At 48.2% G+C, this 14,439-nt stretch overlaps 1 protein-coding gene across 1 annotated transcript in view; it reads left to right on the plus strand.

Annotated features, from left to right (window-relative positions):
* The window catches only part of LOC139532372 (glutamate receptor ionotropic, NMDA 3B-like), a 73,872-nt gene that overhangs the window by 36,691 nt on the left and 22,742 nt on the right, over positions 1–14,439 (plus strand). The window contains exons 6-7 of the mRNA XM_071329852.1: positions 13,574–14,085; positions 14,188–14,339. Coding sequence (XP_071185953.1) covers positions 13,574–14,085; positions 14,188–14,339 — 664 coding nt within the window. The remainder of the gene's footprint in view (positions 1–13,573; positions 14,086–14,187; positions 14,340–14,439) is intronic.

Genomic DNA, 14,439 nt, shown 5'->3' on the forward strand with positions numbered 1-14,439 from the left:
TTGACAGCTTTACATAGATAGAGCCAGTGTTCTGTCTAACAGCTTTACCTAGACAGAGCCAGTGTTAATTGTGACATCTGTACATAGATAAAGCCAGTGTTGTGTCTGGCAGCTTTACATAGATAGAGCCAGTGTTGTCTAACAGCTTTACATAGATAAAGCCAGTGTTGTGTCTAACAGCTTTACATAGATAAAGCCAGTGTTGTGTCTGACAGCTTTACATAGATAGAGCCAGTGTTGTGTCTGACAGCTTTACATAGATAGAGCCAGTGTTGTCTAACAGCTTTACCTAGACAGAGCCAGTGTTAATTGTGACATCTTTACATAGATAAAGCCAGTGTTGTGTCTAACAGCTTTACATAAATAAAGCCAGTGTTGTGTCTGACAGCTTTACATAGATAAAGCCAGTGTTGTGTCTGACAGCTTTACATAGATAGAGCCAGTGTTAATTGTGACATCTTTACATAGATAAAGCCAGTGTTGTGTCTGACAGCTTTACATAGATAGAGCCAGTGTTGTGTCTAACAGCTTTACATAGATAGAGCCAGTGTTCGGTCTGACAGCTTTACATAGATAGAGCCAGTGTTGAGTCTGACAGCTTTACATAGATAGAGCCAGTGTTCTGTCTGACAGCTTTACATAGATAGAGCCAGTGTTCTGTCTGACAGCTTTACATAGATAGAGCCAGTGTTCTGTCTGACAGCTTTACATAGATAGAGCCAGTGTTCTGTCTGACAGCTTTACATAGATAAAGCCAGTGTTGTGTCTAACAGCTTTACATAGATAGTGCCAGTGTTGTGTCTAACAGCTTTACATAGATAGAGCCAGTGTTGTGTCTGACAGCTTTACCTAGACAGAGCCAGTGTTGTCTAACAGCTTTACATAGATAAAGCCAGTGTTGTGTCTAACAGCTTTACATAGATAAAGCCAGTGTTGTGTTTGACAGCTTTACATAGATAGAGCCAGTGTTCTGTCTAACAGCTTTACCTAGACAGAGCCAGTGTTAATTGTGACATCTGTACATAGATAAAGCCAGTGTTGTGTCTGGCAGCTTTACATAGATAGAGCCAGTGTTGTCTAACAGCTTTACATAGATAAAGCCAGTGTTGTGTCTAACAGCTTTACATAGATAAAGCCAGTGTTGTGTCTGACAGCTTTACATAGATAGAGCCAGTGTTGTGTCTGACAGCTTTACATAGATAGAGCCAGTGTTGTCTAACAGCTTTACCTAGACAGAGCCAGTGTTAATTGTGACATCTTTACATAGATAAAGCCGGTGTTGTGTCTAACAGCTTTACATAAATAAAGCCAGTGTTGTGTCTGACAGCTTTACATAGATAAAGCCAGTGTTGTGTCTGACAGCTTTACATAGATAGAGCCAGTGTTAATTGTGACATCTTTACATAGATAAAGCCAGTGTTGTGTCTAACAGCTTTACATAGATAGAGCCAGTGTTAATTGTGACATCTTTACATAGATAAAGCCAGTGTTGTGTCTGACAGCTTTACATAGATAGAGCCAGTGTTGTGTCTAACAGCTTTACATAGATAGAGCCAGTGTTCGGTCTGACAGCTTTACATAGATAGAGCCAGTGTTGAGTCTGACAGCTTTACATAGATAGAGCCAGTGTTCTGTCTGACAGCTTTACATAGATAGAGCCAGTGTTCTGTCTGACAGCTTTACATAGATAGAGCCAGTGTTCTGTCTGACAGCTTTACATAGATAGAGCCAGTGTTCTGTCTGACAGCTTTACATAGATAAAGCCAGTGTTGTGTCTAACAGCTTTACATAGATAGTGCCAGTGTTGTGTCTAACAGCTTTACATAGATAGAGCCAGTGTTGTGTCTGACAGCTTTACCTAGACAGAGCCAGTGTTGTGTCTGACAGCTTTACATAGATAAAGCCAGTGTTGTGTCTAACAGCTTTACCTAGACAGAGCCAGGGTTGTGTCTGACAGCTTTACATAGATAAAGCCAGTGTTGTGTCTAACAGCTTTACCTAGACAGAGCCAGTGTTAATTGTGACATCTTTACATAGATAAAGCCAGTGTTGTGTCTGACAGCTTTACATAGATAGAGCCAGTGTTGTGTCTAACAGCTTTACATAGATAGAGCCAGTGTTCGGTCTGACAGCTTTACATAGATGGAGCCAGTGTTGTGTCTGACAGCTTTACATAGATAGAGCCAGTGTTGAGTCTGACAGCTTTACATAGATAGAGCCAGTGTTGAGTCTGACAGCTTTACATAGATAGAGCCAGTGTTCGGTCTGACAGCTTTACATAGATGGAGCCAGTGTTGAGTCTGACAGCTTTACATAGATAAAGCCAGTGTTGTGTCTAACAGCTTTACATAGATAGAGCCAGTGTTCGGTCTGACAGCTTTACATAGATAGAGCCAGTGTTGAGTCTGACAGCTTTACATAGATAAAGCCAGTGTTCGGTCTGACAGCTTTACATAGATGGAGCCAGTGTTGTGTCTAACAGCTTTACATAGATAGAGCCAGTGTTGAGTCTGACAGCTTTACATAGATAGAGCCAGTGTTCGGTCTGACAGCTTTACATAGATAGAGCCAGTGTTGAGTCTGACAGCTTTACATAGATAGAGCCAGTGTTCGGTCTGACAGCTTTACATAGATAGAGCCAGTGTTGTGTCTGACAGCTTTACATAGATAGAGCCAGTGTTCGGTCTGACAGCTTTACATAGATAGAGCCAGTGTTGAGTCTGACAGCTTTACATAGATAGAGCCAGTGTTCTGTCTGACAGCTTTACATAGATAGAGCCAGTGTTCTGTCTGACAGCTTTACATAGATAGAGCCAGTGTTCTGTCTGACAGCTTTACATAGATAAAGCCAGTGTTGTGTCTAACAGCTTTACATAGATAGTGCCAGTGTTGTGTCTAACAGCTTTACATAGATAGAGCCAGTGTTGTGTCTGACAGCTTTACCTAGACAGAGCCAGTGTTGTGTCTGACAGCTTTACATAGATAAAGCCAGTGTTGTGTCTAACAGCTTTACCTAGACAGAGCCAGGGTTGTGTCTGACAGCTTTACATAGATAAAGCCAGTGTTGTGTCTAACAGCTTTACCTAGACAGAGCCAGTGTTAATTGTGACATCTTTACATAGATAAAAACAGTGTTGTGTCTGACAGCTTTACATAGATAGAGCCAGTGTTGTGTCTAACAGCTTTACATAGATAGAGCCAGTGTTGTGTCTGACAGCTTTACATAGATGGAGCCAGTGTTGTGTCTGACAGCTTTACATAGATAGAGCCAGTGTTGTGTCTAACAGCTTTACATAGATAGAGCCAGTGTTGTGTCTGACAGCTTTACATAGATAGAGCCAGTGTTGTGTCTGACAGCTTTACATAGATAGAGCCAGTGTTAGGTCTAACAGCTTTACATAGATAGAGCCAGTGTTGTGTCTAACAGCTTTACATAGATAGAGCCAGTGTTGTGTCTGACAGCTTTACATAGATAGAGCCAGTGTTGTGTCTGACAGCTTTACATAGATAGAGCCAGTGTTGTGTCTGACAGCTTTACATAGATAGAGCCAGTGTTAGGTCCAACAGCTTTACATAGATAGAGCCAGTGTTGTGTCTAACAGCTTTACATAGATAGAGCCAGTGTTGTGTCTGACAGCTTTACATAGATAGAGCCAGTGTTGTGTCTGACAGCTTTACATAGATAGAGCCAGTGTTAGGTCCAACAGCTTTACATAGATAGAGCCAGTGTTGTGTCTAACAGCTTTACATAGATAGAGCCAGTGTTGTGTCTGACAGCTTTACATAGATAGAGCCAGTGTTCTGTCTGACAGCTTTACATAGATAGAGCCAGTGTTGTGTCTGACAGCTTTACAAAGATAGAGCCAGTGTTGTGTCTGACAGCTTTACATAGATAGAGCCAGTGTTCTGTCTGACAGCTTTACATAGATAGAGCCAGTGTTGTGTCTGACAGCTTTACATAGATAGAGCCAGTGTTGTGTCTGACAGCTTTACATAGATAGAGCCAGTGTTCTGTCTGACAGCTTTACATAGATAGAGCCAGTGTTGTGTCTGACAGCTTTACATTTACATTTACATTTTAGTCATTTAGCAGACGCTCTTATCCAGAGCGACTTACAGTAGAGTGCATACATTTTATTACATTTTTCACATACTGAGACAAGGATATCCCTACCGGCCAAGAGCAGACGCTCTGATCCAGAGCGACTTTGTCAGGGTTGTGTGCGGAGAAGTATCGGAGTCAAGCGCAGGACACAGGTGTTGAGTGAAACCACAGTGTTTTACTCAAAATAGATGCAGAAGTTCCACAAATGGAAAATATAATAAATACACACGTAAACATCACAACACCTAACGCACAAACAATCACGGACAAAACAGAAATGAAAGCCAGAGGGTTAAATAGGGAACATGATGGGGGAATTGAAACCAGGTGTGTATAAACAGACAAAACAAAACGAAACTGAAAAATAGATCGATGGTGACTAGAAAGCCGGTGACGTCGACCGCCGAACACCACCCGAACAAGGAGAAGGGCCGACTTCGGCGGAAGTCGTGACAGTACCCCTCCCCTGACGCGCGGCTCCAGCAGCGCGACGACACCGACCTCGGGGACGACCCGGAGGGCGAGGTGCAGGGCGATCCGGGTGGAGACGGTGAAACTCCTGTAACATGGACGGATCTAGAATGTCCTCCACCGGTACCCAGCATCTCTCCTCCGGACCGTACCCCTCCCACTCCACGAGGTACTGAAGGCCCCTCGCCCGACGTCTAGAATCCATGATGGCCCTTACGATATACGCCGGGACCCCCTCGATGTCAAGAGGGGGCGGAGGGACCTCCAGCACCTCAGACTGCTGGAGCGGACCAGCCACCACCGGCCTGAGGAGAGACACATGGAACGAGGGATTAATACGGTAATCAGGGGGGAGTTGTAACCTATAACAAACCTCGTTCAGTCTCCTCAGGACTTTGAATGGCCCCACAAACCGCGGACCCAGCTTCCGGCGGGGCAGGTGAAGGGGTAGGTTTTGGGTCGAGAGCCAGACCCGATCCCCCGGTGCATACACCGGGGCCTCACTGCGGTGGCGGTCGGCACTCGCCTTTTGTCTCCTGATGGCCCGCTGTAACCGCACATGGGCAGCGTTCCAAGTCTCCTCAGAGTGCCGAAACCATTCATCCACCGCAGGAGCCTCAATCTGGCTCTGATGCCATGGTGCCAGGACCGGCTGGTAACCTAGCACACACTGAAATGGTGATAGGTTGGTAGAGGAGTGGCGGAGGGAGTTTTGGGCCATCTCCGCCCAGGGGATGTAAGCTGCCCACTCCCCCGGCCGGTCCTGGCAATAGGACCTCAGAAACCTACCCACATCCTGGTTGACTCTTTCCACCTGCCCGTTGCTCTCGGGGTGGAAACCTGAGGTAAGGCTGACCGAGATCCCCAGGCGTTCCATAAACGCCCTCCAGACTCTAGACGTAAATTGGGGACCCCGATCAGAAACTATATCCTCAGGCACCCCGTAGTGCCGGAATACGTGGGTGAACAGAGCCTCCGCCGTTTGTAGAGCCGTAGGGAGACCGGGCAAAGGAAGGAGACGGCAGGACTTAGAAAACCGATCCACAACTACCAGGATCGTGGTTTTACCCTGCGACGGGGGAAGATCCGTCACAAAATCGACCGATAGGTGTGACCACGGTCGTTGTGGAACGGGAAGGGGTTGTAATTTCCCTCTGGGCAGATGTCTAGGTGCCTTGCACTGTGCACATACCGAACAGGAGGAAACATAAACCCTCACGTCCTTAGCTAAAGTGGGCCACCAGTACTTCCCAGCAAGGCAGCGCACCGTCCGACCGATACCAGGATGACCAGAGGAGGGTGACGTATGAGCCCAACAGATCAAACGATCGCGGACATCAAACGGAACGTACATACGCCCAGCTGGACAGTCAGGTGGAATGGGCTCTGAACGTGACGCCCGTTCGATGTCCGCGTCCACCTCCCATACCACCGGTGCCACCAGACGAGAAGCTGGAATTATGGGAGTGGGATCTGAGGACCTCTCCTCTGTATCATACAGCCGGGACAGTGCGTCTGCCTTAACGTTCTGGGAACCTGGTTTGTAGGAAAGGGTGAAATCAAAACGGGTGAAAAACATGGCCCACCTTGCCTGGCGAGGGTTCATTCTCTTCGCCGCCCGTATGTACTCCAGATTGCGGTGGTCAGTCCAAATGAGAAAAGGGTGTCTAGCCCCCTCAAGCCAATGTCTCCACGCTTTCAGAGCCATGACAACAGCCAGCAACTCCCGGTTCCCCACATCATAGTTTCGCTCCGCCGGGCTGAGCTTCTTCGAAAAGAACGCACAGGGGCGGAGTTTTAGTGGCGTACCCGAGCGCTGAGACAGCACAGCCCCTATCCCTGCCTCGGACGCGTCCACCTCAACTATGAATGCTAAGGAAGGATCAGGATGAGCCAGCACGGGAGCTGAGGTAAACAGAGCCTTCAGGTGACCAAACGCCCGGTCCGCCCCAGCTGTCCACTGCAGTCGCACCGGTCCTCCCTTCAGCAGTGAGGTAATGGGAGCCGCTACCTGACCAAAACCCCGGATAAATCTCCGGTAGTAGTTGGCAAACCCTAAAAACCGCTGCACTTCCTTTACCGTGGTTGGAGTCGGCCAATTACGCACGGCCGAAATGCGGTCATTCTCCATCTCTACCCCTGACGCTGAAAAGCGGTACCCTAGGAAGGAGATGGACTGTTGGAAGAACAGACATTTCTCAGCCTTGACGTACAGGTCATGCTCCAACAGTCGACCAAGCACCCTGCGCACTAGGGACACATGCTCGGCGCGTGTAGCGGAGTATATTAGAATGTCATCTATATACACCACTACACCCTGCCCGTGCAGGTCCCTGAAGATCTCATCCACAAAGGATTGGAAGACTGATGGAGCATTCATTAACCCGTACGGCATGACTCGGTACTCATAATGCCCAGAAGTGGTGCTAAATGCTGTCTTCCACTCATCTCCCCCCTTGATACGCACCAGGTTGTAAGCGCTCCTGAGGTCCAATTTTGTGAAGAAGCGCGCCCCGTGTAATGACTCGGTCATACTGGCTATAAGTGGTAGCGGGTAACTGTATTTTACCGTGATCTTATTTAATCCGCGATAATCAATACACGGGCGCAAACCTCCATCCTTCTTCTTCACAAAAAAGAAACTCGAGGAGACAGGTGAGATGGAAGGCCGAATGTATCCCTGTCCCAGAGATTCGGTGACATATGTCTCCATAGCCACCGTCTCCTCCTGTGACAGAGGATACACGTGACTCCGGGGAAGTTTAGCGTCTACCAAGAGATCTATCGCACAATCCCCCGGTCGATGGGGTGGTAATTGAGTCGCCTTCTTTTTACAGAAGGCGAGTGCCAAATCGGCATATTCGGGAGGAATGTGCATGGTGGAAACCTGGTTTGGACTTTCCACCGTAGTGGCACCTAAGGAAACACCTACACACCTCCCTGAACACTGACAGGACCATCCCTTGAGAGCCCTCTGTTGCCACGAAATAATCGGATCATGAGAGGCCAACCAGGGAAGACCCAACACAACAGGAAACGCAGGAGAGTCAATCAGGAAGAGACTAATTCTCTCCTCGTGATCCCCCTGCGTTCTCATAGCGATGGGCGCTGTGACCTCCCCAACCAGCCCCGACCCCAAAGGACGACTATCTAAGGCATGTACAGGGAAGGGAACATCAACAGGAATAATAGGAATCCCTAAGCTATGAGCCAAAGCGCGGTCAATAAAGTTCCCAGCTGCGCCTGAATCTACTAGCGCCTTATGCTGGGGGTGCGGGGAAAACTCAGGAAATTCTATAGGTAACCACATGAGGGCAACAGAAGGCTCTGGGTGAGTTCTGTGCCTACTCACCTGAGACGACCCACCAGTGCTCCGCCTGCTACCTCGACTTCCAGGAGAAACACCCCAGCACCGGACAGCAGTGTGCCCTCTGCGTCCACAGTTGGTACATGGAGTGGTTCCCCCTCCGGTCTCCCTCCTATCAGCCCCTCCCAACTCCATAGGGGTTGGATCCAAGGAGCTGGGTAATGGAATGGGCGGACCCCGATCTAGACGCCCGCGGGAGGCCAACAGGTTATCCAGCCGGATAGATAAATCCACCAGCTGGTCCAGGTTGAGAGTGGTGTCCCTGCAGGCTAGCTCCCTACGAACGTCTTCTCGTAGACTACACCTGTAATGATCGATCAGGGCCCGCTCATTCCATTCCGCACCAGCGGCCAGAGTACGGAAGTCCAGGGCGAATTCTTGAGCGCTCCTCATCCCCTGTCTTAGATGGAATAATCGCTCTCCCGCCGCTCTCCCTTCAGGTGGATGATCAAAAACTGCCCGGAAGCGGCGAGAGAAGTCATCATAGTTTTCCCGGGTAGATCCTTCTCTTCCCCAGATGGCGTTGGCCCACTCCAGGGCTTTACCAGTTAGACAGGAGATGAGGGCGCCCACCCTCTCGTGTCCCGAAGGGGACGGATGAACAGAGGCCAGGTAGAGCTCCAGCTGTAGGAGAAACCCCTGGCACCCGGCTGCTGTTCCGTCGTATGCTCCTGGGAGCGAGAGCTGAATCCCACTGGGTTCGCCCGCTGGAGGAATGGACGGTGGTGTAGGTAGAGGTGCGGGTGGAGGTGCTGGGGTATGATGTACTGGAAGACCTCCTCTCTCCCATCTGTCCATTGTTTGCAGCACGCGATCCATGGCTGTCCCTAAACTATGCAACATGTTCGCGTGCTGCCGAACCTGCTCTCCTACTGGGAGAGAAGGACTGGTGGCGCCTGCTGACTCCATTTGAAGAAGGTCCGTGATTCTGTCAGGGTTGTGTGCGGAGAAGTATCGGAGTCAAGCGCAGGACACAGGTGTTGAGTGAAACCACAGTGTTTTACTCAAAATAGATGCAGAAGTTCCACAAATGGAAAATATAATAAATACACACGTAAACATCACAACACCTAACGCACAAACAATCACGGACAAAACAGAAATGAAAGCCAGAGGGTTAAATAGGGAACATGATGGGGGAATTGAAACCAGGTGTGTATAAACAGACAAAACAAAACGAAACTGAAAAATAGATCGATGGTGACTAGAAAGCCGGTGACGTCGACCGCCGAACACCACCCGAACAAGGAGAAGGGCCGACTTCGGCGGAAGTCGTGACAGACTTACAGTAGAGTGCATACATTTTATTACATTTTTTTTTTTTTTACATACTGAGACAAGGATATCCCTACCGGCCAAACCCTCCCTAACCAGGACGACGCTATGCCAACTGTGCGTCGCCCCACGGATCTCCCGGTTGCGGCCGGCTGCGACAGAGCCTGGGCGCGAACCCAGCCCAGCCTGGGCGCGAACCCAGAGACTCTGGTGGCGCAGCTAGCACTGCGATGCAGTGCCCTAGACCACTGCGCCACCCGGGAGCCCGGGTGGCTTTACATAGATAGAGCCAGTGTTGTGTCTGACAGCTTTACATAGATAGAGCCAGTGTTCTGTCTGACAGCTTTACATAGATAGAGCCAGTGTTGTGTCTGACAGCTTTACATAGATAGAGCCAGTGTTGTGTCTGACAGCTTTACATAGATAGAGCCAGTGTTGTGTATGACAGCTTTACATAGATAGAGCCAGTGTTGTGTCTGACAGCTTTACATAGATAGAGCCAGTGTTGTGTCTAACAGGGCCAGTGTGTATTACAACGTACTGGAAGTTAGACTTCCGGTAGGAAATGCAATTAACCGCCCAATGCCTGAGGGAGAGAGGTATTGGAGGGTTGGAATGAGGGAGGAAATGAGGAAAGGAAGCAGGGCTTTTTCAGAGTTAATCCTACAAACACTTGGGGAGTTTGTTGGAAATATAGCCAGATTACAGATACTGTGTGTGTGTGTTTCTGTCTGTCTGTCTGTCTGTCTGTCTGTCTGTCTGTCTGTCTGTCTGTCTGTCTGTCTGTCTGTCTGTCTGTCTGTCTGTCTGTCTGTCTGTCTGTCTGTCTGTCTGTCTGTCTGTCTGTCTGTCTGTCTGTCTGTCTGTCTGTAATAGTTTTTTTGTACAATAATATATATGATTGCATATTGTCTGTCCCTCTTTGCCATGCAAATGAACTGAATCCCCCCAAAACATTTCCACTGCATTTCAGCCCTGCCACAAAAGGACCAGCTGACATCATGTCAGGATTCTCTCGTTAACACAGGTGTGAGTGTTGACGAGGACAAGGCTGGAGATCACTCTGTCATGCTGATTGAGTTCGAATAACAGAATGGAAGCTTCAAAAGGAGGGTGGTGCTTGGAATCATTGTTCTTCCTCTGTCAACCATGGTTACCTGCTAGGAAACACGTGTCGTCATCATTGCTTTGCACAAAAAGAGCTTCACAGGCAAGAATATTGCTGCCAGTAAGATTGCACCTAAATCAACCATTCATCGGATCATCAAGAACTTCAAGGAGAGTGGTTCAATTGTTGTGAAGAAGGCTTCAGGGCGCCCAAGAAAGTCCAGCAAGAGCCAGGACCGTCTCCTAAAGTTTATTCAGCTGTGGAATCGGGGCACCACCAGTACAGAGCTTGCTCAGGAATGGCAGCAGGCAGGTGTGAGTGCATCTGCATGCACAGTGAGGCGAAGACTTTTGGAGGATGGCCTGGTGTCAAGAAGGGCAGCAAAGAAGCTACTTCTCTCCAGGAAAAACATCAAGGACATACTGATATTCTGCAAAAGGTACAGGGATTGGACTGCTGAGGACTGGGGTAAAGTCATTTTCTCTGATGAATCTCCTTTCTGATTGTTTGGGGCATCCAGAAAAAAGCTTGTCCAGAAAAGACAAGGTGAGCGCTACCATCAGTCCTGTGTCATGCCAACAGTAAAGCATCCTGAGACCATTCATGTGTGGGGTTGCTTCTCAGCCAAGGGAGTGGGCTCACTCACAATTTTGCCTAAGAACACAGCCATGAATAAAGAATGGTAACAACACATCCTCCGAGAGCAACTTCTCCCAACCATCCAGGAAAAGTTTGTTGACGAACAATGCCTTTTCCAGCATGATGGAGCACCTTGCCATAAGGCAAAAGTGATAACTAAGTGGCTAACATCGATATTTTGGGTCCATGGCCAGGAAACTCCCCAGACCTTAATCCCATTGAGAACTTGTGGTCAATCCTCAAGAGGCGGGTGGACAAACAAAAACCCACAAATTCTGACAGACTCCAAGCATTGATTATGCAAGAATGCCATCAGTCAGGATGTGGCCCAGAAGTTAATTGACAGTATGCCAGGGCAGATTGCAGAGGTCTTGAAAAAGAAGGGTCAACACTGCAAATATTGACTCTTTGCATCAACTTCTTGTAATTGTCAATAAAAGCCTTTGACACTTATGAAATGCTTGTAATTATACTTCAGTATTCCATAGTAACATCTGACAAAAATATATAAAGACACTGAGGCAGCAGACTTTGTGAAAATTAATATTTGTGTCATTCTCAAAACTTTTGGCCACGACTGTAGATGATGACATGGCTGTAAGTCATCGCAGTATCCACTGAGATTTAGGTTACAGACTAATAACATGACAGGCCTTGGATTCTGAAAGAAGCATAAATGGTCTTTACGTTTTCTCACCAAAGTGTGTGAAGCTACACGCTGTCGCTCGGCCTTCTTTCTGTTTAGAACAACGTTCCACTACAACACTTCTACCCACAATATGGAGCAGGGTGAAAGAGGAGAAGGAGAGGAAGGAGAGAGGAGGAGAGGAAAGGAGAGAGGAGGAGAGAGGAGCAGAGGAACGGAGTGAGTAAAGGAGAGAGGAGGTGTAATGATTTTCGTCGTCGGATGAAGAGTAGTCGAACCAATGCGCAGCGTGGTAAGTGTTCATGTTATATTTATTAAAAACAGAACACTAAACAAAATAACAAAGAGAAGGAACGAAAACAAAACAGTCCTGTAAGGTGCAGCAACACAAAACAGAAAACAAATACCCACCAAACACAGGTGGGAAAAGGCTACCTAAGTATGGCTCTCAATCAGAGACAACGATAGACAGCTGCCTCTGATTGAGAACCACACCCGGCCAAACACACAGAAAAAGAAAACATAGAACATAAAACATAGAATGCCTACCCCAACTCACGCCCCGACCAAACAAAATAGAGACATAAAAAAGAAATTAAGGTCAGGGAGTGACAGGAGGAGAGGAGAGAGGAGGAGAGGAAAGGAGAGAGGAGGAGAGGAAAGGAGAGGGGAGGAAAGGAGAGAGGAGGAGAGGAAAGGGGAGAGGAGGAGAGGAGATCAACCAGGGTGTTGTTATCTTAGTGAGATCGACGATACAGCTCTTCAATAGACACAGCTGCCAAATCAACTGAAGAGAGAGAGCGAGCAAGAAGGACAGAGTGAGAGAGAGAGAGGAGGGGGGGGGGGAGGGGTCTGTAACCAGTCTGACATCTGATGAGTCAGTTGGGCTGTAAACAGGACACTCTCTATAGGTACATTGATATTCAGTGCAGAGTGGAGGGTAGAGGTGGGTTAACGACCTCAGTATTAATTCATAGTTTTAATGTTTCCTCCTCTGCTGTCAGAGTTAATGGAAGGAAGTCACCATCAGTCACACACACTCTGCAGTTACACACACACACACACACACACACACACACACACACACACACACACACACACACACACACACACACACACACACACACACACACACACACACACACACACACACACACACACACACACACACACACACACACAGCATCCACTTTGAAATGTGAAACAGTTTTAGGAGTTTTAATGAACCATTCGAACTTGCAGACTTAACCCAATGATCCCTGCATTGTTAATATTTAGACATCATCCCAACGATCCCCGCGCGGTTGGATACCCAGAGCAGATATATGTGTGAGAGTTAATTGTGCGTACCAATGTATTCCATGGTAAAGCAGCGTTAGGACTGGGTGGAGACTGAGAGGAATATTAATGATGTTGGGGCCAGTTAGATAGAAACAACCACAATGAACTGCATTAACTCATAGTAATAAGAACACTCTCTGTGTGTGTGTGTGTGTGTTTTTATGTCTGTCTGTGTGTGTCTGTCTGTGTGTGTGTGTGTGTGTGTGTGTGTGTGTGTGTGTGTGTGTGTGTGTGTGTGTGTGTGTGTGTGTGTGTGTGTGTGTGTGTGTGTGTGTGTGTGTGTGTGTTTTTATGTCTGTCTGTCTGTGTGTGTGTGTGTGTGTGTGTGTGTTTTTATGTCCGTCTGTTTGTGTGTGTGTGTGTGGGCGTATGCTTACATGCGTGCATGTGCGTGGGCAGATAGACAGAATATCTCTCTCTCTCTACTGCATTAACTTAAAATAATGAGACTGACTGGAACAGCCAACCAATTATTACACCCAGCCAATCTGAAAGAACAGACTGGGTATCTGTATGTCTACATGTTCAAACTATAACTTCCTCTCTCTCTCCCTCACTTTCTCTCTCGCTCTCTCACTTTCTCTCTCTCTCTTTCTCTCTGTCTCTCTCTCTCCTCTCCAGGTTCCTCTCCAACACGTCGTTCCAGGGTTCTACGGGCGCGGTCCGTGTGGCACCTGCTCTCTCCCAGGTCCTCTCCTCCCAGCTGTACCACGTGTGGAGCCTGAAGAGAGGTCCTCTTGGCCAGCCGTCCTGGGTCACCGTGGCCCACTGGACCACCGGGCGCCTACAGCTGGACGAGGGGGTGTTGGGGCTGGGGGTCGGAGCTGGCCTGGGGCTAGGCCCGGGGAGGAGGACAGGGTCCGGGTCTGGGTTAGGGGTCCAGAGAGGGGATAGGGACAGAGACAACAGTCCTGGAGGGAGATGGAGGCCGGGGCTACAGATGGCGGGCCGGAGATTAAGGTTCGTGACCCTGGTGGAGCATCCCTTCGTGTTCACTAGAGAGGTGGATGAGGATGGGCTGTGTCCCGCTGGTCAGCTGTGTCTGGACCCGAGGACTAACCGCTCAGATCTACTGGACTCACTGTTCAGTCACCTGCACCAGACCAATACAACTACTACCACGACTGACCACAGTGAGTATACCTACAGTACACAATACCTACAGTACATCACTCCAGACCAGTAGACCAGGACTAACCCTTCCTGTCCCTGTCCTGTCCTGACCACAACCCCAGACCCAACAGAGGACCTGCGGAAGTGTTGCTATGGTTACGTTATTGACCTGTTGGAGAAGCTGTCGGAGGACCTGAAGTTCACCTTTGACCTTTACATCGTGGGAGATGGGAAGTACGGAGCGATGAGCAGCACTGGGAGGTGGACCGGTCTGGTACGTCATCTACCTATCTACCTATCTACCTATCTACCTATCTATCTATCTATCTATCTATCTATCTACCTATCTACCTATCTATCTATCTATCTACCTA

Source organism: Salvelinus alpinus, chromosome 10 (assembly GCF_045679555.1).
Source record: "Salvelinus alpinus chromosome 10, SLU_Salpinus.1, whole genome shotgun sequence".
In the NCBI taxonomy this organism is placed as follows: Eukaryota; Metazoa; Chordata; class Actinopteri; order Salmoniformes; family Salmonidae; genus Salvelinus; species Salvelinus alpinus.